At 39.7% G+C, this 27468-nt stretch overlaps 1 protein-coding gene across 3 annotated transcripts in view; it reads right to left on the bottom strand.

Moving 5' to 3' along the window:
- The window catches only part of ppp1r16b (protein phosphatase 1, regulatory subunit 16B), a 115349-nt gene that overhangs the window by 15028 nt on the left and 72853 nt on the right, over window positions 1-27468 (bottom strand). For all 3 annotated transcript variants that reach the window (XM_010882008.3, XM_010882005.3, XM_010882006.3), the window contains exons 3-6: window positions 21189-21259; window positions 2451-2596; window positions 2130-2233; window positions 787-911 (exon numbers count right to left, since the gene is read on the bottom strand). In XM_010882008.3, coding sequence (XP_010880310.1) covers window positions 787-911; window positions 2130-2233; window positions 2451-2596; window positions 21189-21259 — 446 coding nt within the window. The remainder of the gene's footprint in view (window positions 1-786; window positions 912-2129; window positions 2234-2450; window positions 2597-21188; window positions 21260-27468) is intronic.

A 27468-nucleotide genomic window follows, 5' to 3' on the forward strand; every position in this document is an offset into this window, starting at 1 on the left:
GAAAGTAATCTAGAAGCTTACTAATGTTTTTTGGGGGGATCATGTGATTTCAATTTTGATCCGAGACCGTTCTTTGCATTTAGGGTTTGGATGTAGCAAACTTCAATGACACCAAACATTCCAATACCTTGCAGTAGACTAGGAACTGACAAAAAACTCAGTACAGTATGTTCATAGTCATTCCCACAGCAACTCATATACAATTTTCAGTTTCAGCCCACGGATAGTAGAAATTCTAAAGATAAATTATTTCGGTTGGGACTCACAAAAATGTTGAAGCCCTAAATGACTTCATGTCAGTATCCAATCAAATGTTTCACAAGTGTACAAACTGCTTGAATGGTATGGAGTTCATGTGTGTATAGTGTTCTTTACTAGATTATATACAAGTTTCTGAAATGAGACAGGTGCATTCTTGTGAGAAAGCATCATCACATAAAATGTGCCCCAGAGGCCTGGGGAAACATGTGGCCTGTATCTGTGTGGGCTCCTCAGGGTGTATGGCCTGTATCTGTGTGGGCTCCTCAGGGTGTATGGCCTGTATCTGTGTGGGCTCCTCAGGGTGTATGGCCTGTATCTGTGTGGGCTCCTCAGGGTGTATGGCCTGTATCTGTGTGGGCTCCTCAGGGTGTATGGCCTGTATCTGTGTGGGCTCCTCAGGGTGTATGGCCTGTATCTGTGTGGGCTCCTCAGGGTGTATGGTAAACTATCATTTATGGTTGTCAGTGACAACAGCATTTCTGTTCCTGCTGGTTGACGTCCCTCCCTCCTTCCATCTCATCTCACCAGAGTAGCTCCTTGTGAGTCCTGGTGGTTGACGTCCTCTCCTTCCGTCAGCAACTCCTGGATATCTCCCATCATCCTTCTCTCCACAGAAGCCCGAGTTTCGTTAATCATCTCCTGGGTGATGCCTGTCAATCAAACACAGATAAAAGCCATGTCAGTCAAGCAGGCAGGCATATAAAAAAAGAGGCAGTCAGAGACCGACAGACACACCCGGTTCTCACTAGAGCGTGCATCTAAATGGCATCACTTTCACTCTATTTAATTTGAAATCACTCTCTCAAGCATGGTTACAGATACTTTGTTAGTCGGATATCTAGGCTAGCATATTAATATGTATGAAGAGCATGTGCTCTTTATCTCCTCCAAGACCCAAACATAACAGACAACAAACCAAAGACTGTCACTTAATTTTTTTAAGACCAAGACTACTTCCATATTCTCTATTCTCCATATTGACTGGATTAGTTCCGGTCAGACTGGGTTTCTTTTCAAATCCTTTATTCCACTCAACTGTAAGTGCATAGATACACCATCTTTAAGATGAGTGTAAATAATGTGATTTGGATGCATGCCGATTCGTGGAAGAGCACTCCCTTATTGAAGATGCTGGTACTAGATTTGGAGTAATTAGCAACACTGAAGGATCTCCTTTGATTAGATAGATAGTAATTAAGATCCATTTCCTACTGTGCACTTCAGACTTTTTCTTTGGAAGGATCTCAACTGCAATCTCCTCATTTGCGCTCGCCTCCTCTCCTTCTCAAACACACTGGATGAGAAAGCCAGAGTCCCCTCCGCTCCAACCCTCTCCTCCAATGAGAAGGAGAGGAGAAAGGAGCAGTATGCAACGGAGATCTTCTCAATGTATTTCTTTATTTGTTCAGTGTCAAGTCCACAGTCCCAACATCCCTACATGTTCCTTATCCCAAGCATACAGTCATGGCATACATTTTGGTACTTTGTGTTTAGTGCTGATCCTTTGCAAGAATGAAACCCACAACAGTGGTGTTGCAAGTGTCAACTGGGTCACATGGGAATCCTCCACTAAGATTCTCTATATTCAGTTGTATTGTCAGCCCCTCACACAGCCCTGTCTGACATTTCAGATCTGTTTACTGGATCTGGCTCCCTCAAGATTGGAACCTGTGAATGCTTTGAGAACTGATGCTCTCAAAGGTGTCAATCACAAAACATTCAAGAGGACAAAAAAAAAACATACAAGAGTTTACTAGTACATGATCTGTTCTGGTATGTCAGGGTCATGTTTGGGGGTTATCTCAGGGGCTGTAGGCGCAACAGTAAGAGCAGACTCATAAAATAATTAATAATAATAAAAGGGATACCTCGATTGGCCATGGCGGTCTCAATAATGTCTAATGTGGGATCGTCTTCACAAAGGTCATAGGGCATGTTCCCGTCAGAGTTCACGGCTAACAGGTTTGCTCCACTGTAGAGGCAAAAAATATATTCACAATAAAAGCCAGAAATGACATAGAGAAAAGCATGTGGAGCTGATGTTTATTTACATGTATTTTTTATTCAAACATCAGCCTATAGATGTTAGTTGCAAATTTAAATCTGTTGTAAATTAACATTAATAAAGCCTAAATTAAATGCAAGACTTCCTTAATGTAACATCAACCCACAGTATATACACATCTTACTGTTGTATGAGGACCTTGACCAGTCCTGCGTGTCCACAGGTGGCAGCAGCGTGTAGCGGGGTCCACAATTCATTGTCCTGGGCGTTTACACTTGCACCGCGATTCAACAGGATCTTCACCATCTCCTCATAGTTATCAATACAGCACTGAAGAGAGACGGGGGGGGGGGGGGTAGGATTGTAAGATTAGCAACATTTAGATTCCCAGAAAAGTTCAGTTTTGAACTATACTCACTGATGTAAGAAGACTGTACAATCTAAAAAAGACAGTTACACTGAGCCTCTACTGTAATATAGAAATGCATTATACAGAACATTTTAATTCTATTGAGAATATTTAAGACTACATTAAGAATCCCAGAGATGGGACTCCTCTGATTTCACTGCTGTCTTGGTTGTGTGTTTAATAACAGCAGGAAGTATGCTAAAACTAAAAATCTATTTTTATTTTTGGTTGTGTGTGATTATAGGGTGTGAATGGAGATTTTCCACAAAAACTAAAAGGCACCCAAAAGTACAGAGATGACAGCATAAAGATGACTATGAGAGCAGAAAGTTGTCAGGTCTGTGAGAAATAGTAACTTCCTGATGAGTCTTGAGAAACAACAGCAAGACATACTAGCCACAGTAGAAGTGACTATGCTTATACTGGTTCTTCCTGTGTGATCTGTGTGTGGGGTGTGTGTGGCGTGTGTGTGGCGTGTGTGTGGCGTGTGTGTGGCGTGTGTGTGGCGTGTGTGTGGCGTGTGTGTGACGTGTGTGTGACGTGTGTGTGACGTGTGTGTGACGTGTGTGTGACATGTGTGTGACGTGTGCAAATTGACAGGAGAAGGGACAAAGACACAGAGCCCATGATATGGTTCGGCAAGGTAAAATAACATGAGTCATTCCTACAATGGAAAAAACATTTATTCTAAACTGAAAGTAAGCCAGTGGCAGAAAGTAACCACAATTTCCTATCAAATACCAGGTAAACAGTAAGAAACTAGTACATGAAGGGCTAGAAAAATATCATTTTGCAATACAATAATCTAATCTTAGCTAGCCTACCATTAGCATTACCCTAAGAACCTCTTTAAAACCTACATATTTTAGGCCACATGCTAGCTGTTAGGCGGATCGCCCTAGTCTTCCCCTGTAATTCTCCAGTAGCCAGCCTCCCCTGACCCTCTCCCAGAGCTAAGACAATGAACTGGCCGGGGGAAGGAAATAATGTGCCTTTCATAACTCCCTGTGCTAAATATTTGGACACAGGCCTGCCTCACAAAATACAAGAATACACGTCCGTGTGAGAGACAATAACACAGGCTGTGTTGCTGGGTCCTGGTTGTAGGCTGGGAGATACTGCATGGCCTGTCAAAAGGCTGGAGCGACCGAGGCTATTGCTGTGGAAATATAAGGGCTAAGGGCCAGCCACATTGTTGCTGGGCAAAGGCTGCAGACTGGGGTGGGGACAAGTGTTTGTATGAAACAAGTGTTTGTTGTTTGTTTAGTAGGATGAATTTGGAGGATGGTACAAAATGGTGTTTTGTAGTTTAATGGGCAACACACTCAGAGCTGCTCCTGCTTTATTTCAACAATGCGTTTAGACTTTTCTCTCCTTGATGCTTGGATAAGATCCCTGATATTTAGTGTATAACCAGTCATAGAGGCGTCAAATGATCCAATACTGTCTCAGCCACCAAGCTTAAATGAATACTGTATGGTGCACCGATCAATACAAAGCTAGCTTTGTGTCACTTCATATGAGTCTGAGAGCAGGCACGTGCACACTCCAAAAGCATCTGTCATTTGCAAACTAATGGAGAAGTAAAGCACTTCCATATCAGAGAGCTAATTGTCTCAATGACTCAGATGATGGGGATTACCAATTAAATAGGAACTAAACATGTTGACCTTTGTCATAAGAGGAAGACTAAATTAGGAATATAAACACCCCTGCAAGTTCCCACAAAAACAGTGATTCAACAGTATATACACAATGTTGTTCTATGACACTTTTGTGGTATCATCCTAAAAGCTGATGTATTTGTTATGTCCATATTTCTTATCTGATCTATTATATAATCTGCACATGAAGTAAAAATTTGAACCCGAGTGACCACAATTCTTATGCTCATTTTGTATATTTATTAAAAGTTCAAAAAGACACTTGCATCACCAATCAAATTTAATACGATACTTTGTCTCTAAAGGTAATATCAATCTGAAAAGTCAAACCAGCACACTGTTCTTCCTTGTTTCACTTAATTTAATTTATGGGAGCATATGTATTGCACCCAATGACTTCATCTGAACCTTTTGTGAATTGCACCCTTATGTAGATATGGCTCCACCCACAAGTAAATATGTCAGATGGGAGAGAAGCGTAGTAAACCAAGGAATGTAGTGTTTCCCACTACAAAAAAGTTACTAGTATGTACACTTCCTTTCAAAAGTTTGGGGTCGCATTAATATAACATGATCAGACATACAGTGAAGACATTGTTAATGTTGTAAATGACCACTGTTGCTGGACAATTTTTAATGGAATACCTACATAGATGTAAGGAGGACCATTATCAGCAACCATCAGTTCTGTGTTCCAATGACACGTAGTGTTTGATAATCTAAATGGATAATTTAAAAAGCTACCTGATCATTAGAAAAACATTCTGCAATTACATTAGCACAGCTGAAAACTGTTGTGCTGATTAAAGAAAACCGCCTTTAGACTAGTTGAGTATCTGCAGTATCAGCAATTGTGGATTCAATTACAGGCTCAAAACGGCCAGAAACAAATAACTTTCTTCTGAAACTCAGCCTATTCTTGTTCTGAGAAATGAAGGCTTTTCCATGCGAGAAATTGCCAAGAAACTGAAGATCTCATACAACACTATGTACTACTCCCTTCACAGAAGAAACTGTCTCTAACCAGAATAGAAAGAGGAGGGGGAGGCCCCAGTGCACAACTGAGCAAGAGGACAAATACATTAGTGTCTATTTTGAGAAACAGACACCTTACAGGTCCTCAAATGGCAGATTTGTTAAATAGTACCCACAAAACACCAGGATGCTGTCCGAGAGTTGCAAAGAAAATGCCATGTCTTAGACTGGCCAATCAAAAGAAAAGAATATGATGGGCAAAATAACACAGACATTGGATCTCAACCCTACTCAGATGTTGTGGGAGCAGCTTGACTCTATGGTACATAAGAAGTGCCCATCAAGCCAATCCAACTTGTGGGAGGTGCTTCAGGAAGCATGGGGTGAAAATCTCTTCAGATTACCTCAACAAATTGACAACTAGAATGCCAAGGGTCTGCAAGGCTGTAATTGCTGTAAATGGAGGATTCTTGGATGAAAGCAAAGGACAATTATTATTTCAATTCGAAATCATTATTTCTAATGACCATAATTCCTATTAACTTTGCTATATTCGCTAATCAAACTATTTTAATGTGTTTTCATGGAAAATAAGGACATTCCTAAGTGACCGGTAGTTTTTATGAAAGTAAAATAAAATAAAGTATATACATAGATATACATAGACTCTAGGAAGGATATCAGCTTACAAAAATTATTTCATCAATAACTGGGCTCTTTTAAGGATGGAAATGTCATATCAATAACATCTTGGATTTAAACTGATAATTCACAGAACATTTATTCAGATTTACAACATGCACAGGCATCTCATCATTAAGACCTTAATGATGTAAAACAGTATTTGGAGAGAAAAACATCTAATTTTGTTCAATGTGCCATTTATATCACCAACTCTGTCTGATGTTAACTTCTCTATGCCACAGAATATAAAAGGTTGAAATGTCATGTTTCTGATTGTTATTTATTAAAGACGTAACAGTTAATGCTCATTGGGCCCATGTGAAAAAAGCAGTAATAACTGCAACCAAATGATTCCTGTAGTCCACAGCACTGTGGAGGAATTTTGGCCCACTTCTCCATTCAGAACTGCTTTCACTCTGTAAAATATGTGGGTTTTCGAGCAAAAACTTCTAGGGATGTAATGATGCACTCCGAGACTGTCGAAAACCAAAATGTGTGACGATTCAAGTTGGTGGAGATAAATATTTTAAACAGCAGTGACGCTGAAGCTGTATACTTTGACCTCGCTTTACAGGCGCGAGCAAGTAGCGCTAAACAATAGCAAACATGGCAGGGACAAGTGTAGATGTTGATATTGAGAATGCCCATCCTCATTTAAAGATCAGAGGTGTGGCGGCATTTTGGTATTACGAAGAGTGGTGAGGTGGTAACAGACAAAACTAAAACTGTGTGCAAGAATATGTTAAAGTACACTAATAGCACAACAAACATGATGCAGCATACAAACCGTCACCACAGTGAGAAGCTCAAGTAGCCTCAGTCTACACGTAAAAGCTATAAATAGGCCAAACCACACTGACCGGCAGATTTGCAGCCCCACACACGGCGTCTAATACGAGAGCCACGGTGATAACAAGGTGCAACAGTGTTTTTATAGCAAAAGATATGAGGCCCTTTTCTGTCATAGAAAATGAAGGATTTCGGCTACTGGTCAACACATTGGAGCCCAAATACCCCATCCCATCACGCCCCCACTTTAGCTGGACTGTCATGCCAGCTCTTTACAGGGAAACAAAATCTAAGGTAATTGAGACCCTCAGAAAAGCAGATAGTGTATCAATTACTATCGACAGCTGGACCTCCACGGCAACCCAGAGTTATCTTACGGTAACCGCCCATGTGATAACCAGACACTGGGAGATTATTAATTTTGTTCTCCAAACTCGCCCTCTGTTTGAAACACAAACCGGGACTAATACTGCTGAAGTTTCAACATCAGCTGTGAGTGAATGGGGGCTTCAAAAGGCCAACCATGGAATTGCTGTTGTCACGGACAACGCGAGGAATAAGGATGTTGCTGTCAGAGAGGGTGGGCTGGCCCCCCATGTCAGGTGTTTTGCCCACACTTTGAACTTAGCCAGCCAAGTGGGTTTGAGTGTACCCCGCGTGAGCCGTTCGCTGGGCAGAGTGAGGTGTATTACAGCCTTCCTTTACCCAAGCTCCATAGCCACAGCTGTGCTAGCAGCCAAACAGATACTACTGGAGCTTCCTGCGCACAAATTCCTGCGCACAAATATCCAGCAGTCTGGATATGGTTGAACATCAAGCGGCTGTGACAGCGACACTCCTGAGCAACGACGTTTGACGAAATGTCCATGACATTGATCTTTTGGATGGGTTTGGGAGAGATCTTTGATGCTGAGGACATGGTGAGGCTTCTTAAGCAACTCAAAACGGCCAATGTGCTGTTTGACCAAAAAAAAATCTAACTGTCTCTCATTAGGCCCTTAAAGCATATGATTGAGCATAACAGGGCATCCAACGAAGAAGACTCCCTCACTGTGAGCAACATGAAGAGAGCTATACTGAACAACCTTTCAGGCTTTCACACTTCAAAGTACAACCACCTGTTGAAGTGCGCTGCATTAGACCCCAGATTCTGGGCTCTGCCTCATCTGGAGAAAAACCTGCGCAAGGATGTATTCCACAGACTGAAGGAGAAAGCTGTGCTAATGTTGCAGAATCAGGTATGGTATTTCACTCTCGCTTTCTCAAAATGTATTTTTCAATAATTTGTTGATTAATATGGCATCTTTTTCTAAATGTGTTTAAGTGTTAACTCTTGCAAAAGAAATGATACAAATTATAACAAATAATGTAAAAATCTTGCCTTTATAACAATGTGAAACCCCTGTCACTGTTGTACTTAGATTTTACTTAGCCTTTTTATATCTGCAATTCTTCTGTGCAGGATGAGGGTGAAGAATGTGCCAGTGGCCACCCCCTGCAGGAGAGCAGCCTCTTGACCAGACAGACAGAGCAGGAGCTGAGCTGAAACAAACTCCAAGAAAACAGCATTGGAAGATCTCCTTGGAGAAATTCTCGATGAACCAGCTGCACAGCACATCAGTCAGATTGATGCCGAAATTAATAAGTATAGAGCTGAAACATCAATTTCCCTCAATAGCTGTCCACTCAAGTGGTGGAAAGAGAATGCTAGGCTGTACCCATTGCTCTCCAGTCTAGCAAAAGCATATCTCTCTACACCAGCCACCTCTGTCCCTAGTGAAAGGTTTTTTTCGTCGGCAGGGGACATAGTGAATGTGCTGAGATCTCAGCTTTTGCAAGTAAATGTGGAAATGCTGATATTAATTTAAAACAAATCCAAGCTAGAAAAGCCTTAGTTTGTTTATATGAAGAGATTTCTTTTATTTGTATTATTCATTTATTTATTTTATTTGGGATTTTAAAAAAATATTTTGTTATTCGACATAAGATATTTCAATGACACAAAGAAATGTGAATCATATCGCATCGTGAGTTGAGAGAATCGTTACATGCCTATGAACTTCTCATTTCAGGTCCTGCCGCAACATCCCAATGGGGTTTAGGTCTGAACTTTGACTAGGTCATTCCAAAACTTTAAATGTCTTGCTCTTCAACCATTCTGATGCAAACTTGCTTGTGTATTTTAGACATTTTCTTCCTGCAATATCCAGTGGTTCCCCAGACAAATAACCTCAAAGTTCAACCATGACAAAGGGAAAAAAGTGTGATAGTAAATAGTGTTTGGTTTTCACCAGACAATGTACCATTTTGCCCAAAAAGTTCACATTTAGATTTGTTCATGTTGTTCTTAGTCTAGACTGGTTTCTGCCTTGTAACTCTGCCATGAACTCCATAAATGCCCAGATTAAGAATCACCAACTTTAGCTGAGGCTAAATAGGTCAGCAGTTTCATGGATGGTGTTCAGTTTCATGGATGGTGTTCCAGGGTTTTTTGTTATTTGATGAATTTATGCCCTGCTCTTAGATGGCCACTCGGGGTACATTCACTATTGTTCTATATGAACCATTTCCAACTATGAGAAATTTAAGAGAGGGTAAATAATTTTGCACATATTTATTCTATTTGATATTTATTTCCAGAGTGACAGACCCACTGCAATCAGCATCCAAGATCCCTCCCCATGTAAATCCTACTTCAATGTGTTCTGAACAAGAAGCAAGAAGTCAGGATGGGGGAATGAATGAAAGGTTCATGGAGACAGCGTAGAGGCATGTGCAGGGCAAAACATCTGATAAATACCTCTGTCACACAGCGAGACCACCACACTGCAGAAACAGTACCACAGCCTGGAACAAGTAATTAATCATAACGCCCACACTGACAAACTAACACACAGCCATCCACCATCCAGATACAATAGCACTGCCCGGAACAAGTCATTTATAGTAACACTTGTACCAGGCCTGTCTGAAACCCTTCCAAGCAGAAAACACACAGAAATATGTCCTGACCTAAAAGTACACCCACCCCTTGGAAAGTTATATACACTGCCCAAAATAATTTAAGGGAACACAATCATCACAGTATAACACCAATTCAATAAAAATTCAGGGATATCAATCTGTCCAGTTAGGAAGCATAAGTGATTGTGAATCAATTTCACTTGGTTTGGTGCAAATGACAGTGACAACAGGCGCACTGGAGAGGCAACAGCAAGACAACCCCCAAAAAAGGAATGGTTTTGCATGTGGTGGCCACAGACAATTGCTCTCTTCTTATCGTTCCTGACTCATTCAGATCTAGTTTTTGCTTGTCAATAGGGATGCACCAATATCATTTTTTTCAGACCGAGTACAAGTAAGAGTACTTATATTTGGGTACTTGCTGATACTGAGAACTGATACAAAGTACTCAAATAGCTGCACTAGGTAGGATTTTTTCAGTGAACAAACAAAAGTTTTGTCCCCTATAAAATGTTGTGGACCGTGTTCTTGTGTTTCCACTATTCTCGTCTTTATCTCCAATCCTCCAATTCTTACAAAACGTAATTTTTCTATGTGATGCTACAAACATTTATGTATTGCAATAATGTGATCCCTTCACATAAGTCTCTCTTCCTCGTCAACTTATCATTTGACAATACTTATTTAACATCATTCCCTACTAACTCAACTGAACATGCTGCCAAATGAACACGATTCTATACAATTTTGATACAATTTGTAAGAAGTTCATATGTGATGGAAAGGTTGACGAAGAAAATAAATCACAGAGAAAATATAATGAGGAATATATATAATATAATGGGGGAGTAGGGTCAGTTCTCCTTCCCCACTAAGTTCTCCTTCTCCACTATAAATCGTTGTTGATATGAGGAATGCATTTTCTGAATTTTCCTAGTCTCCTCCGGATATAAACTTTAGGATGGACATGAGGTCCTGGTCCACACCTGCGGAATACCTGGTTTGGGGGGCCCGTTGCTGTCCCTTTCCAAAGTCCTCCTGGTTGTGTTGCAGATCAAGACGATACCTGACGATTTCAGCTGCCACTGTGCTGACACCTCCTCCCTCCCCCGTGTTGTCCCTGTCCTTGTACATCTGGTCATGCTTCTGACCTGGACTAAATTTAAATAGACTCTGGATTTAGCCCACATGCATTAATTAATTATTCCAATTGGACTCTTAATATTTCACCCGTCACCCCTCTGAGCCTGGGTCCTCTCTAGGTTTCTTCCTATATTTCAGCCTTCTTAGGGAGTTTTTCCTAGCCACTGAAATTTAACACTACTGTTTGTTTGCTCCTTGGGGTTTAAGGCTGGGTGTTTTTGTAAAAGCACTTTGTGACAACTGCTGTTGTAAAAAGGGCTTTATAAATAAATTAGATTGATTGAATGACTGATATTGATTTATTTAGGGGCTAAAGCCCCCCCCAATAATTTATTAACATGCCTTTATGCTGTTCCTGCCTTGATAAATTTTTCTCTGCAAATGTACATAGATGTTGATTGGAGAACTGAGCTGGAGGACTGGGTATGAAGCAAGTGATAATGTTGTAGAAATCTGCTTTCAAATGTTCGAATGAACTACCTTAATTTTAACCCTTCTGTTCCTCACTCAAAACCTTCCTTTTCAACTTTTTGGAAAGTGCTGAAAGGCATCGGAGGGAGGGCATCCCAGTGACGATGAGAGCCACCTGGCAAGACAGCAAGGATGGACAGTATCAAGCCTTTCTGGTCACCTTCACACCCCTGGGCCAGACTACACTTAATCATAGACCATGCTGTAGAGATGAGTGTTTAGTAGACACTTGAAAGTTAGCACAGAGTTTGAATTTCTAACCTTAATTGGCAAATAATTCCACAGTAGTATTCCACATTGTAGCTCTATGAGAGAAGGCCCTGTGATTTCATCTTGCGATCTAAGGTTACGTGTAGGTATGTATGGCTGGCTGGATCATTTCATCGAGGTAAGTAGGAACAAGTCCATGTATTGATTTATAGGTTAATAGTAAAACCTTAAAATCATAATTTATAAGGATGAACCTTAAAAAAAAAAAAAAAAAGGCAAACTGACTTTCACCAGTAGGGAAATGGACATTGTGACATCTGGCCATTAGTGCAGATCGGGAATAGACCTGCTTGAATACCTTAACAAATCTCTCTAGGGACCCCCATTCCATTTATTAGATGTGTTCCAGAGCTAGGGCACCTCTTTCAACTTGTCAACCAACGGACTGTTTGATTCAGGTGAGCGACTTCTGGGTAACAACAACATTCTAAGACAGATGAGTAATCCCAGGAAAGATTTGAGTACCACTGACTCAATGCATTCCTTCCATACAATTATGATGGGTGGAAAGTAAAATGTTGCATCTTCAGTAATCTTGAAATAGACAAGTTTCACATGAACTGATATGAAACAGTATACGGTACCATGATATACAGTTCTGACCTTAAATGCAAACCCTAACAATACATTTGGAATTGTTTCATTTGAAAAGGGAAAATATCAAATTATTAGCTGAATCCTTTAATATGTTGAATCATTACAATTCTAATGAAAAATATATTAAGGTTTAAAGTCTTATGGACCCCCTAAATGGGGTCTGTGCCCCACCTTGCCAACCACAGTCAAAAGATCTACAACCGGCAGGCCTTTCAGACCCCCCTTATCCATGCCGTTTAGCATCATTAGCATTCCACTGTCTAGAAAATAATGAATTACAGGATTTGTTTTAAATGTCAAAAATTTTACATTCCTACAGTTTTCATATGTATAGTATTTACAATCCTACATTTTAGTTGCTAAATTGCAGAGGTAAGACCTTGTATTATGTTATCAGTGTAGTTGTTGCAGGCCTTTAGGGGCTTGCCGATGGGCTGGGGTAAGTGACAATTGTACCTATCGTGTACACACCACAGCCAAGCACCTGACTGTGTGCACTTTGGGGCTCCTTCCCTTCTCTTTCAAGGTCACCCAGGTTGAGGTTCACGTCAAAGATATCCGTGTCAATGAAAGCAAATCTTTATTGAACCTAACCTTCATGGATAAATCTTAAAGGGATAGTTATTCAGCTCTGTCCCCGGCTGTAATTAGAGTTCTTAGCATAGTCTAAATTAATTAATGGAAAGTAATTGTCCCACAGCAAAGCAGCATTGCAAACTACTCCAAAACACTCCAAACTAAAACTAGTGGTGTTGTTTAACTCAAAGAACATGAAAATGTTGTATTCCTCAAAAGAAGTTGAAAGTTTCGCAATATTTCAAATAAACAGGTTTTTCCTGTGTTCACCGGTCAGTTTTGTTCAAAAATGCATTAATTTGCACGTTCCTCCTGGAATAGGTGTGAACATTACAGTAAACAAAAGTTAGTATTTGCTAGCTAGGAAGCAAGTTACCTATTTCACCATTGATATTCTCCTAAGGACAGTCAATGTTTACTTGCTAGAGAGACAAAGGAAAATACATAAAGACGACCAGGAAGAAGACGTTTTCTGGGGGATAGAATCTTACTTGTTTGAACCAGAAAACACAGAGGATGAATTGACTGAGCTAGAGGCTACAACAGCAGCTGATGATGGGGGAGATGGTGAACCATTTAATCCCCAACCCTTGCCACAGAATGTCCAGAAGATGGTGGTGTAACTGTAGATCGTGCAATCTAATGTCAACCAAAACCGAATGCTTTTGTTGCAACGAATGGGAACTATTGATTCCAATAATGGAGACCAGGAATGACCCAGTCCCTAAAGCTGAAGCTGAACCCCAAGATGTGTGGTTGATCTTCTAGATTTCGTCCCCCTCCTGGGGTGCTGGAGACTTTATTTTTTTTTACATTCCAAAAATTTGCCAGCTCTCAAAATACTAAGGAACTACCTAACATTGGCAAATAAGTGCATACGGCACGGTTATTTATTTGGATAGCATATTCTATACAACAGATTGATCAGACAATTTGTTTATAGGCAAACATGCTTTCTTTCTGTATTGATTTAAGCAGTAATCTAGGCTGCTATACTTTGCTGGACATAACAGATCAGGCAGGCATTTAACTGATGAAAGTATTTTGGCCAACTATGTTTCTAAAATTTCATAATGTGATGGTACATCCAAAATGCACTGTTTAGGCCTGTTGTACATCAGACTAAAGATGATGCTTTTGGATCATCTATAGTATGATGAGCAACATGCAAAAAGTGTCTAATATCAATTAATTCAATCATGTGTATCTGAACTGAGCTAATCCGCTAAACCCCTTGAATGTAAACCTACTGTCTGGTCCATTGTTTTTGGTGCATAAATGTTGACAAATGTTGACAAAGCTAAACCTTTTCTATTCAAATGATGTCAACAAAGCTAATCAGACAATGGTAGACAAAATGTATATGACTTCATTTATTAAACCACAGAAGTAGATTTTACAAGAGTCAATACACCTGTATATCTAACTAAATACGAATGTCAATGGTAGAATCAAGTGTTACATGTCTGGATTAAGATATGGCAACGAGTGAAACACCAAGTCTCCTCTCCCAGGTCCCTTGTATCCTTTCTCTGCAAACAAAACACGATCGCAGCAATATTCACACCGATAGAAATAAGACTGAAGTCTACTGACGATATTCACGACAATGGCCCAGCTAGAGAAACTCTCAACTTGCGTATGTTCTGGAGGTTAAAGTTCACTCCCACCACAATGACATCTTTGCCGGATCACACAAGCTGTGTGAGTGGCAGAGAGAAATAGTTTGCTAGTGCTGGTTTGGATTGACCAAATTCTGCTGGTTGTTTAATCAGTGTTAGAGGTCTTCACGGATCCACCAGAATCCGAAATCCAACCCAAGACCTGAGCGGGACTGGATCCAACATTTGAACATTTTCTCAGATCTGACGTGTGTGTATTTACAGCTCTGGATTTTTTTTTTTGACCACTACGCCTTTTTCTTTCCTTTCCAAAAAAGTAGAAAATAAATGTAATGAGTGAGGAAAAGAAGCGTTAAATTTGCAGAGGTCTCTTAAATTTAACCCTCCTGCGCCTCACTCCAAACCTTCCTTTCCAACTTTTTTGAGCTGTATGTGTGTGTGTGTGTGTGTATATACACAGTGGAGATAACAAGTATTTGATACTCTGCCAATTTTGCAGGTTTTCCCACTTCCAAAATAGAAGTCTAATTTTTATCATAGGTACTCTTCAACTGTGAGTGATGGAATCAAAAACAAAAATCCAGAAAATCACATTGAATGATTTTTAAGTAAATAATTAGCTTTTTATTGCATGACATAAGTATTTAATACATCAGAAAAGCAGAACTCAATATTTGGTACAGAAACCTTTGTTTGTAATTACAGAGATGATACGTTTCCTGTAGTTCTTGACAAGGTTTGCACACACTGCAGCAGGGATTTTGGCCCACTCCTCCATACAGACCTTCTACAGATCCTTCCGGTTTCGGGGCTGTCGCTGGGCAATATGGACTTTCAGCTCCATCCAAAGATTTTCTATTAGGTTCAGGTCTGGAGACTGGCTAGCCCACTCCAGGACCTTGAGATGCTTCTTAAGGAGCCACTCCTTAGTTGCCCTGGCTGTGTGTTTCGGGTGTTTTTCACCAAGCTGCTTGTCTATTGTCCTGTAGCCCATCCCAGCCTTGTGCAGGACTACAATTGTTTCCCTGATGTATCAAATACTTGTTCTCCCCACTGTATATATAAAAAGCTCTAACAATTTCTCAATGTGCTGGAAAATGATGGATGGCAGCCACAAAATATTGACACTTTGGGCCCAATTTTGACATTTTCACTTAGGGGTGTACTCACTTTTGTTGCCAGCGGTTTAGACATTAATGGCAGGTGTGTTTGAGTCATTTTGAGGGGACAGCAAATTTACACTGTTATACAAGCTGTATACTCACTACTTTACATTGTAGCAAAGTGTAATTTCTTCAGTGTTGTCACATGAAAATACATACTCAAATATTTACAAAAATGTGAGGGGTGTACTCACTTTTGTGAGATACTGTATGTGTGATAGAACAGGGTTTTTCTTGCATACAAAACTCAATAGGTGGCTGCCTTACTAAAATCTCGCACTGCCTCTGTGTCGGCATTGGTAAAACATAATTTTGCACATAATTATGCTAAATAGCCCACCAGCGATATACTGTAGCAAATGTGACGGAATGAGATTTTTTTTAATATATTAGCAGTGTTGCCAGGTGTTTAGGGTTCCCCCACAATTGGGCTATTTCTAATGGGATTGGGTGGGTCAATTTACAGATAGGGTTGTATAGAAGATATAGCATGTGGGGAATTCACAGTTTACTGTAAATGATCTGGCAACGTTGCATAGTGGTCCTGATGTTGTAGAGATGAGTAACATTGGAAAAACAAGTGGAAATTGTAAGGTTTTCATTTTTCCCCCTCGAAGATTTCAGTTTGTTTTTCAATTGAATTGCTCACATTATAGGTCACATTAAAAGTGGAAGAAGTTTTGACATGATTTATCTTTGTCACATTCTTTTACACCAGAAAAACCTGGCATTTTAACAGGGGTGTGTAGACTTCATATCAACTGTACAGTGTAAAATATACAATTAACATATTTAAGTCACTAACAATATTAATATATAAACATGAAGACACTGGATGAGCACAAGCAGCATAGCCAAGTAACTTACAGCTGAAGAAAGTTGAGAGAGGGGGATAAATTGTGGCAAAAAAATTATGTAATATACAAGCCTACAACTCTGTTTTTTTTAATACAAGTCAAATTAAAAAGAACATAGTATAACAACGAAAATAGAAAACAATAATGATGAGTGATTTCATATTTTGTATGTGATTCCTAGATCATCTAATTCATAGTTTTGATGCTCAATGGCAAAATGTTTTCAGGTGGCTCAGACATAATGAAGAGGGAATGATATGCTCTGTATGTTGGAAGCAATGTGGAGCCAATCTGTTTGGGGGCTTAGGAAATTAGCCAAGCAGAAAATATAGCCTGGGTGCACTTAAATCCAATATAATATCTATGTCCTGGACAGGCAGAGGAGGAAACAAAAACATTTAAAAATAAAAATAAATACCTCTTCTATTTGCACTTCGGGTTAGATGCTAACTGCATTTCGTTGTACTGTACTTGTACTGTTCAATGACAAAGTTGAATCTAATTTAATCTAAAGTTTAGTCTCTACAGTAGAGATATGCTTGTCAACTCTCAAACAGGGCCAATCACAAGTATTGGCTTTTTAGACATGATACCTAATCAACACTAAAAGCTAAATCATTTTGAAAACATAAAAACGAATGATCGCATGGATTCAGACTGCAAACTAGCTACAAAAACTTTGTAGGTTACAGCAAAGAAACCGCTGTTCGCTAAAAGAGTCCGGTGTTTCAGCCTATGTAAAAGGCGCCTATTGTATTTCTTGGCAATTGATTAGCTTATAGAGCTGATTAAAAAAAAAACTAGATAATGTTTTAAATGTAATTTGTTGGATAACTATGGTCAATGTTTTCATTGGGAAACAAGCTCGGTATCTCCTAAAATGTAAATTATATATTTATACACAGGGTCCGAAATAAACACCCGTCAAACGCCAAATGTGGGTAGATTTCCGTATGGCCAGTCTCAGAAGGCTATGGAGCATGAAGGTAGGAGATGGTAGAACTATTGGATTATGGACCAGCAATTTTTCTATTTAGATTTGGCATATCAATAGATTCTGACAGTCATTGTGATAATTTGAGGGGGGACATTTAAAGGCCATGACACATTCTGTTCTGTTGGACCAACTTGGAAAAAGACAGCTCTGGCAAAATCAAGCAATGTTCATAGCTTACAATAAAACAGTGTATTTAACTTAACTGTTTATAAACAGATTTTTATTTATTTAGGACCAAATTTGAACACACTAAAATGTTGATTAATCGTGATTAACTACAGACTTTATGCGATTAATCATGAATAATTATTTGTCGTTTGACAGCACTAATAAAAATATAAAATAATTTATACACAATGTGTTTACTTGGGTTTTCTTTGTCTTATTTCATTTTCTATGAAGATCTGAAACCATTCAGTGTGACAAATATGCAAAAATAGTAGAAATAGAGGAAGTGGGCACATTTTTCACAGCAATGTCGATAATTAAATTAGAGCCTTGTATGTGTAGCCTAACTCTGAAGGTTAGTTGTGTATTTGGATCATTTTTACTTAGTGTAACCTACATTTTATTGGGCAGTAAACTGATCACTTGGCTGACATTTAGACCATGTGGTATAACATAACCTTAAAAACCGAGAATATGGCAAAACTATATTTTTAAAATGTTTTTCTGAGAGAGAGCTAATAGCCAGGCAATTACAGATTGATGTTAACCAGGTAATATTGACTAATTTCTTTGAAGTAGCTAGCAAGCTAACATTATTAGTGAACTGGGAAACTAGCTAATGGTACCTACAGCACTTGTCTAACAGAAACATTGCCAGATCCTCCATCCCTGTTTAAACCCTTGTGGTTCATGACTTCCTTCCATCAAGGATAGGCAGTGGTACCGATGTTCACCAGTGTTTTGCCACAATGTCTGGTTTACGGTCTTCTGATCTGAATCTTATTTTCCATCATTATTAAATTGTTTAGCTAGTATAACATGCTTCATGCATGAAACAACTTTGAACTACTCACTGCTTCCTTGTTCATTTTGCCTCTGCTATTTCTTTTGAATTGATAAGTCAAATACATCAGTTTGTGTGCAGTGAGATTTTTTACGCCAGGAAAGTTGGTTGTTTTGTCAATCTTCTAAATTGAATTGCATAAAGATATCAAAAAGGTGTTACGGGTTCAGTTCTCTTACTGTTATAGAAAATACACAGTGACAGTAGGGCTGCACGATTAATCAGAAACATATTGAAATAATGATTCTAATTCTAGCGCCAAGGGGGCGTTCCGTGACTAGGCATGCCTCATTATACTGTGTTATAATGTGGCACCTTGTAGTGCCATGTGGCATGGACAAAAACATGAAATAAAAATAAGAATAGCCACCAGGGGGCATCTGTGAGAACATCGACACCCACTTGAAACTGCTGTTATTGAAACCATGTAGTGTTTACTGAATTTAATTCAAGCTTGTGTCTGTTATTATATGGCCAGAATAAAACATAAAAATCGGCAGAATATTGTCTACTATAATCCTATTAATGGATTGCTATGTTGCTGTGTTTGATTCCATAAACTCTCAACTGTCACGTAACCTCTGGCATTACTGAGACGATTAAGTTAACATTTATGTAGGCTAACTGCAGACTTTTTCCAAATGAACATTACTATCTGCTTGATTGATGCTACTTTTCTGCACAAATAATTCCTGAATAATCAGTTTCTTTCAATAAAAACTTTAATGCAATAAGAAAATACGTTTCCCACCATATTTTTGAAAGTACAGTGGGCAAAAAAGTACTTAGTCAGCCACCAATTGTGCAAGTTCTCCCACTTAAAAAGACGAGGGCAGTAATTTTCATTATAGGTACACTTCAACTATGAGAGATAAAATGAGAAAAGAAAATCCAGAAAATCACATTGTAGGATTTTTTATGAATTTATTGGTAAATTATGGGGGAAAATAAGTATTTGGTCAATAACAAAAATGTGTCTCAATACTTTGTTATATACCCTTTGTTGGCAATGACAGAGGTCAAACGTTTTCTGTAAGTCTTCACAAGGTTTTCACACACTGTTGCTGGTATTTTCGCCCATTCTTCCATGCAGATCTCCTCTAGAGCAGTGATGTTTTGGAGCTGTCACTGGGCAACACGAACTTTCAACTCCCTCCAAATATTTTCTATGGGGTTGAGATCTGGTGACTGGCTAGGCCACTCCAGGACCTTGAAATGCTTCTTACGAAGCCATTCCTTCGTTGCCCGGGCGGTGTGTTTGGGATCATTGTCATGCTGAAAGACCCAGCCACGTTTCATCTTCAATGCCCTTGCTGATGGAAGGAGGTTTTCACTCCAAATCTCACGATACATGGCCCCATTCATTCTTTCCTTTACACGGATCAGTCGTCCTGGTCCCTTTGCAGAAAAACAGCCCCAAAGCATGATGTTTCCACCCCCATGCTTCACAGTAGGTATGGTGTTCTTTGGATGCAACTCAGCATTTTTTCTCCTCCAAACACGACAAGTTGAGTTTTTACCAAAAAGTTATATTTTGGTTTCATCTGACCATATGACATTCTCCCAATCCTCTTCTGGACCATCCAAATGCTCTCTAGAAAACCTCAGACGGGCCTGGACATGTATTGGCTTAAGCAGGGGGACACATCTGGCACTGCAGGATTTGAGTCCCTGGCGGTGTAGTGTGTTACTGATGGTAGTCTTTGTTACTTTGGTCCCAGCTCTCTGCAGGTCATTAACTAGGTTCCTAGTGAATGACCTGGGATTTTTGCTAAACATTCTTGTGATCATTTTGACCCCACGGAGTGAGATCTTGCGTGGAGCCCCGGATCGAGGGAGATTATCAGTGGTCTTGTATGTCTTCCATTTTCTTATAATTGCTCCCACCAGTTGATTTCTTCACACCCAGCTGCTTACCTATTGCAGATTCAGTCTTCCCAGCCTGGTGCAGGTCTACAATTTTGTTTCTGGTGTCTTTTGACAGCTCTTTGGTCTTGGCCATAGTGGAGTTTGGAGTGTGACTGTTTGAGGTTGTGGACAGGTGTCTTTTATACCGATAACAAATTCAAACAGGTGCCATTAATACAGGTAACAAGTGGAGGACAGAGGAGCCTCTTAAAGAAAAAAACTGAAATAGTTACAGTATACATTTGTATCTCCAGCACAATGTCTTACCGTGTTTTGTCACTTATGTAATTTCCAGCCAGAAGAAACCTATTGGTCAAATAAAAGTTCACTATGGCTCAAGATTTGGCATGGGTATGAGTAACTTTGGGCTTAACTGTACATATTATGTTAATGTTATTTAAATGAAACAGTTTTCACAATTGTTGTAGACTAACTTAGTTCTAAAACCCACAGTTCAGCCAGTTAAATTGCAGACTCCAACTCCTCTAATGAGTCAAATTAGATTCATTTCTGTCTTTAACTCAGATTTGTTTGAAGACATGTTTTAGTAAGTTAAACTCCCATCTAAAATTGTATTTTAAGAGTACATATACACCTACTCTGGAACAACACTTTATCGCCACCTTACCAGATCTCGGATTCGATCTGGCAACCTTTTGGTTACTGGTAAGATGCTTTAACCGCTAGGCTACATGCCACTAGAAGCTAATAATGAATAGGAGAATAATTTGTACTACAACTTGAAAATGTATGGTATCAGGGACTGTGTTGTCTCTTATATACGGTGGATCAAGGTCTGTACTAGAGAGACAAAGGCTTACCTGGTGTAGGGCCGTGAGTCCATCCTCGTTGCACAGGTCTGGACTAACATTATTCTTCAGCAGGTAGCGGACTGAAGAGGGAGAAATTCAGAGAAAAAAAGAGAGAACACTTATAAAACATACAATGTTTTCAGACCAACTTGCATGGGCAGAACACAGCAGGTTCATGAACAAGGGTAGTATATTCCATTATATTATAAATGACAGCCTCTCTATTGCCATTTTTCCAATCCATCAAGTCAGAATTAAACAGAGATCATAATATACATTTTAGGATAAGTGAATATTATTAAAATTGTAATTTAAGGATCAGAAGGTTATCAACAATAGTGGCCTTGATCAGAAAGCTGAAAAATTATTTTAAGTTATTACTGTTGCATGTTTGTAACAAACCAAAAAAAAAAAACGATTGGAAGTACTAACCCCTTTAGTCAATATTTGATAGAGGCGCCTTTGGCAGATATTACATTGAGGGGATTTTTTTTTTATGCCCTGTTGATTTTGTACGTTTGCCCACTGACAAAGAAATTATCAGTGTATAATTTTTATTGTGGGTTTATTTGAACAGTGAGAGACAAAAAACAAAAAAAATCCAAAAAAAAAAAGCATGTACATTTTCTTTGAAATTGGTTTGCATTTTAATGAGTAATTAGTATTTGCTCCCTTCTCAATAAGAAATATTTCGGTCTCCCATGTTTCTTTTATACAGGTAACGAGCTGAGATTAGGAGCACATTCTTAAAGGGAGCGCGCCTAATCTCAGTTTTTTACCTGTATAAAAGACACCTGCCCACAGAAGCAATCAATCAATCAGATTCCAAACTCTCCACCATGGCCAAGACCAACGAGCTGTCCAATGATGTCAGGGACAAGATTGTAGACCTACACAAGGCTGGAATGGGCTACAAGACCATCGCCAAGCAGCTTGGTGAGGTGACAACGGTGCGATTATTCATAAAAGAACTGTGAATCTCCCTCAGTCTGGGGCTCCATGCAAGATTTCAGCTCGTGGAGTTGCAATGATCATTACAACGGTGAGGAATCAGCCCAGAACTACATGGGAGGATCTTGTCAATGATTTCAAGGCAGCTGGGACCATAGTCACCAAGAAAACAATTGGTAACACACTACACCGTGAAGGACTGAAATCCTGCAGAGCCCGCAAGGTCCCCCTGCTCAAGAAAGCACATGTACAGGCCCGTCTGAAGTTTGCCAATGAACATCTGAATGATTCCAAGTAGAACTGGGTGAAAGTGGTCAGATGAGACCAAAATCAAGCTCTTCGGCATCAACTCAACTCGCCGTGTTTGGAGGAGGAGGAATGCTACCTATGACCCCAAGAACACCATCCAACATGGAGGAGGAAACATTATGTTTTGGGTGTGTTTTTCTGCTAAGGAGACAGGGCAACTTCACTGCATCAAAGGGACGATGGACGGGGCCATGTAACGTCAAATCTTGGGTGAGAAAATCCTTTCCTTAACCAAGGCATTCAAAATGGGTCGTGGATGGGTAATCCATTATGACAATGACCCAAAACACATGGCCAAGGCAACAAAGAAGAAGCACATTAAGGTCCTGGAGTGGCCTAGCCAGCCTCCAAACCTTTATCCCATAGAAAATCTGTGGAGGGAGCTGAAGGTTCGAGTTACCAAACTTTAGCCTCGAAACCTTAATGACTTGGAGAAGATCTGCAGAGAGGAGTGGGACAAAATCCCTCCTGAGAAGTGTACAAACCTGGTGGCCAACTACAAGAAACATCTGACCTCTGTGATTGCCAACAAGGATTTTGCCACCAAGTACTAAGTCATGTTTTGCAGAGGGGTTGAATACTTATTTCACGAATTTAAATGCAAATCAAAAAAATAATCTCTATTCCTTTGTCATGTCCCTCACTGTTCAAATAAACCTACCATTAAAATTATAGACTGATCATTTCTTTGTCAGTGGGCAAACATACAAAATCAGCAGGGGATCAAATTGTTTCTCCCCCTCACAGTAGTCATGAGACAATTTAGAAACAGCTATTTTTGCCCATTCTTTGCAAAACGGCTCAAGCACCGTCAAGTTGGATGGGGACCTTTGCTTAACAGCAATGTTCAACTCTTTTCACATTCTCAGTTGGACTGAGGTCCAGGCTTAAACTGGGCCACTCAAGGACCTTCACAGATTTCTCTTGAAGCCACTTCAGCATGGCAGTGTGTCTTTGTTGTATAGAAAGATAAAGGTCCTCTGAAGTCCAAAGTCTATTGCAGACTTCAGCAAGCTGTATCCTTTTTAGCCTTTAACTTCACAAGCTTTCAAGGCCTTGACGCAGAGAAACATCCCTGTAGCATGAAGCTGCGACCAGCATGCTTCATGGTAGAGATGGTGTTCTCAGGATCAAGTGTGGCGTTAGGCATGCACAAAAATATAGTGCTTGGCATTGAGGCCATAAAGTTCTACTTACAATTATTCTACTGTCTCAGAGTCTCCCACATGCCTTCTGGAAAACTCTAGCAGTCTCCCAGCTCAGTTGTGGAAGACTAATTCCTTTAGAGTTGCCATAGGCCTCTTGGAAACCTCCCAGACAAGTGCTTTGGAAATGTTTCTATATACACCCCCATATGTGCTTTTTAAGAACCTTTTTCCAGATTTGCCTTGAATGTTCCTTCATCTTCATGATGACGTTTTGCAGGTGTATTTTACCTGAAATCATGTGAAACACCGTGATTCTAAAAAAGCCAGCCCAGTTCGGGAACAGCATTCCTTGGACAGATGAAACTAAGATCAACCTGTACCAGAATGACGGGAAGAAAAAATACGGAGAAGGCTTGGAACGGCTTATGATCCAAAGCATACCACATCATCTGTAAAACATGGTGGAGGAAGTGTGATGGCATGGGCATGCATGGCTTCCAGTGGCACTTGGTAACTAGTATTTATTGATGATGTGACAGAAGACAGAAGTGTATAGGGATATATTGTCTGCCCAGATTCAGCAAAGTTAACTGGACAGCGCTTCACTTTTCACATGGACAACAACCCAAAACACACAGAAAAAGCAACCCAGGCGTTTAAGGCAAAGTGGAATATTCTGCAATGGCTGAGTCCATCACCTGATCTCAACCCAATCAAGCTTGGAATTCACTTGCTGAAGACAAAACTTAATGCAGTAAGACAAACAACAACTGAAGATAGTTGCAGTAAAGGCCTGGCAAAGCATCACAAAGGAGGAAACCCAGGGTTTGGTGATGTCCACGTGTTCCAGACTTCAAAAATTGCCTGCAAAGGATCCTCGACAAAGTATTATAAATGACAATTTTATTTATGATTGTAAATATGTCCAATTACATTTGAGACCCTGAAATAAAGGGACTGAGTATGAAAATTGTTGCAAATCCTAAATGTTTCATACAATATTTTTGTTCAACCCCATGAATTGAAGCTGAAAATCTGCACTTTAATTGCATCTTGGTCGTTTCATTTCAAATCAATTGTGGTGATGTACTGAGCCAAAATTATTACAATTGTGTCCTAATGTTTCCGGACCTAACTAATGGCGCTTTTCCACTGCATGGTCCTGGCTCGACTCTACACGCCTCACCTTTTTTGCTTTTCCACTGGCCAAAAGTTAGGATAGTACCTGGTACCTCTTTTTTAGTACCTGCTCCATCGAGGTTCCAAGAGAGCTGAGGCGATACCAAAAGGTGACGTGAAAACAAGGAAGACTTCTGATTTGGCTAGTGTCAGAGAATAGTTTTATGAGACGAGAAAAGCACGTTTGCGGCTCTGTCCCAGGAGTCCTTGCATTGAAATGGGTTAATTTCAGTGCCAATGCATAGGACCAGACTCTTTTTAGCGATCATATTTTCCCAAGACTCCTTTCTGTTTGGACCTATGCACTGGCTTTGAAATCAACTCGTTATCCCAGTGAGAGACACACCCCAGTGAGGGACCTGGTGATTTTCCTCCTCTGGGTTTTTCTAGGCTAGCTGGCATACATTGCACTGGTCAAAGTACAAATGCCAAGCCAAACAAGCTGTCTATCAAGCGTTCTAACAATTTTTGCAGACTGCAATATATTAAGACCAGAGTTACTGCTCACATGTGCTTCCTTGGTACTACCGGTATCAATGCTGTCTTGTGTACAGTAGACTACTGTTGAGTCAGTCAGTGTAGTATTATAGCCGTCAATTAATGTGTTGGTGTTGAGTTGTTAGGTGTATACAATTAAATCTAACAGAACATTGCAGTTACGTCATCTTTTATAATGCAGGGCGATAATTCTATTGTGCATTTTCAATGTTTTTCAAATAGGGTCCGTGACAATGTAATTCAGATTTAGTTTACTTTTTATTTGCCACTTTACATAGAAAGTAGGTCAATTTAAAAGAAAATTGATGGAGTTCATTCAATAGATTTTTCTGTTCACTGCAGGTTTTACATTAGCCAGCAAATGCTGGGTTTTCACAGGTATCAGTTGTATGATATCTCCATTAAATTCCTGTGTGTGTCGCGTTGGAGGTGGTGTCACAGCAGTTTTCCTATGATGGCACTATGGGAGTGTACAGGGTACTATCCGAGACATGTAGAGCCGAGTTGAGTTGGTGCTATGCAGCGGAAACGCTCCCAAAGCGAGTAGAGTCGAGTCGGTACCATGCAGTGGAAAAGCGCCATAACTCTATCAAGAAATGCAAATATATTTTCACCAACAACAGGGTCAGTGGGTTTGAATTAGTCTTCACAAAAATGTATCAGTAGTTGCTTTGTATTTTTATGTGCATAAAAATGTAAATGAAATGTTCATACATTGGTACCCTGCCAATCACACTCCGGCATATCAGAGACAGAGCCAAGCACTGTGACATTCATGTGCACATCTAAGCTGATCACGGTCTCTTTTCACCAAAAAGCATTTGGAGTAAGAATCTGAACATTTGGAAAACTGAACGATGGTTCCACACTCGTCACACAAAGACCTGCGTTTCGTTTTGTTAGATGCATCAGGGCAAACACAGAAATGCTTTTCGTCAGTGTGTCTTTGCTATCTTAGCCTTTAATATTTTAGTTAGAGTAGGTTTGTTGCTTTAGGGATCACAATTGAGAAACCATTGAACAGGCCAATACAAATCAGTGGGAAGGTAATTGTAGAAAGCCACAAAACCTTCAGTGACATTTCCAAAAAAAAATATTGAGGAAGAAGGGGAACAAATAAACTTCAACAAACAAGACCAGTATTAGCTACCTACTTTGTGGACACAGGTACAAAGCTTTCTGACTACAAATATCGAGAGAGAAAATAAGTTTTGTGTTGTGTATGTCACCACAGATTTAGATTCCTACCAGGAAATAGATATTTGAATTAAAATATACCACTATTCCAATGAACATTTAGAACCTAAACAGCCCAGTTTATGATTAAGTAATAAGGCAGAAGGATCTGTGGTACTATATGGCCAATATACCAAGACTAAGAGACCTCTCAGTCATGACGAATCGTGGAGTGCCTGGGCACTGTGCTTAGCTTGGCACAGTCAACATGCTGCCAAAACACCACAAATCCCTGAGATGCCTAATTAGAATTATAAACTGGTTTCTAATGCAGTTAGAGCAATAAAAAAGTGATGCAATGTCATACATATGGTATACAGCCTCATATATTAGTGGTTATCAGTGAATCAGCACACAAGATGTAAAGCACCTGGTTTGTAATGGCTGTTGGTATGAGACAGATATACCACAAGTATGACAAAACACAAAGTTACTGTTCAAATGGGATTTATCACCAGTTTATAATAAAAATATTTCACATCTCACATCTGAGTTTGTGGGACATGGCCAATATGCAGGTCAAAAGCTGTATCCATGCACTGTGTTGTACCTAAGGACAGCTCATACTGTAGCCATGGTATATTGGTCATATACAACTCCCCTAATTGATTAAACTACAGCTTCTTAAACATTTGATCTGAATCAAACACCTAAATTATATATGTTAACAATGAACAGTGTTTCCTGCATAATGGGATAATAGTGGCGCCCAATTGCTGCTAAATGGTGACATGCTGCCACAGAAAACATTGTTTTATAAAACATTTTACCAAGTTGCGCTGCACACAGTTAACCACTGCACTGCAGTTTACCATCAGATGAGCAGAGCAACAACGTCCAGGGTGCTCATTAGCTTTAGACAAGGATTGTGTTTTAAATCCAACTACACTATACCCCCTCCCCACTAATAAAATAGGGTTGATTTTTGCCTTATAGCAGAATAACTATTTTGTATCACAGTGAATATG

The sequence above is a fragment of the Esox lucius genome, chromosome 17 (assembly GCF_011004845.1).
Source record: "Esox lucius isolate fEsoLuc1 chromosome 17, fEsoLuc1.pri, whole genome shotgun sequence".
Lineage (NCBI taxonomy): Eukaryota > Metazoa > Chordata > Actinopteri > Esociformes > Esocidae > Esox > Esox lucius.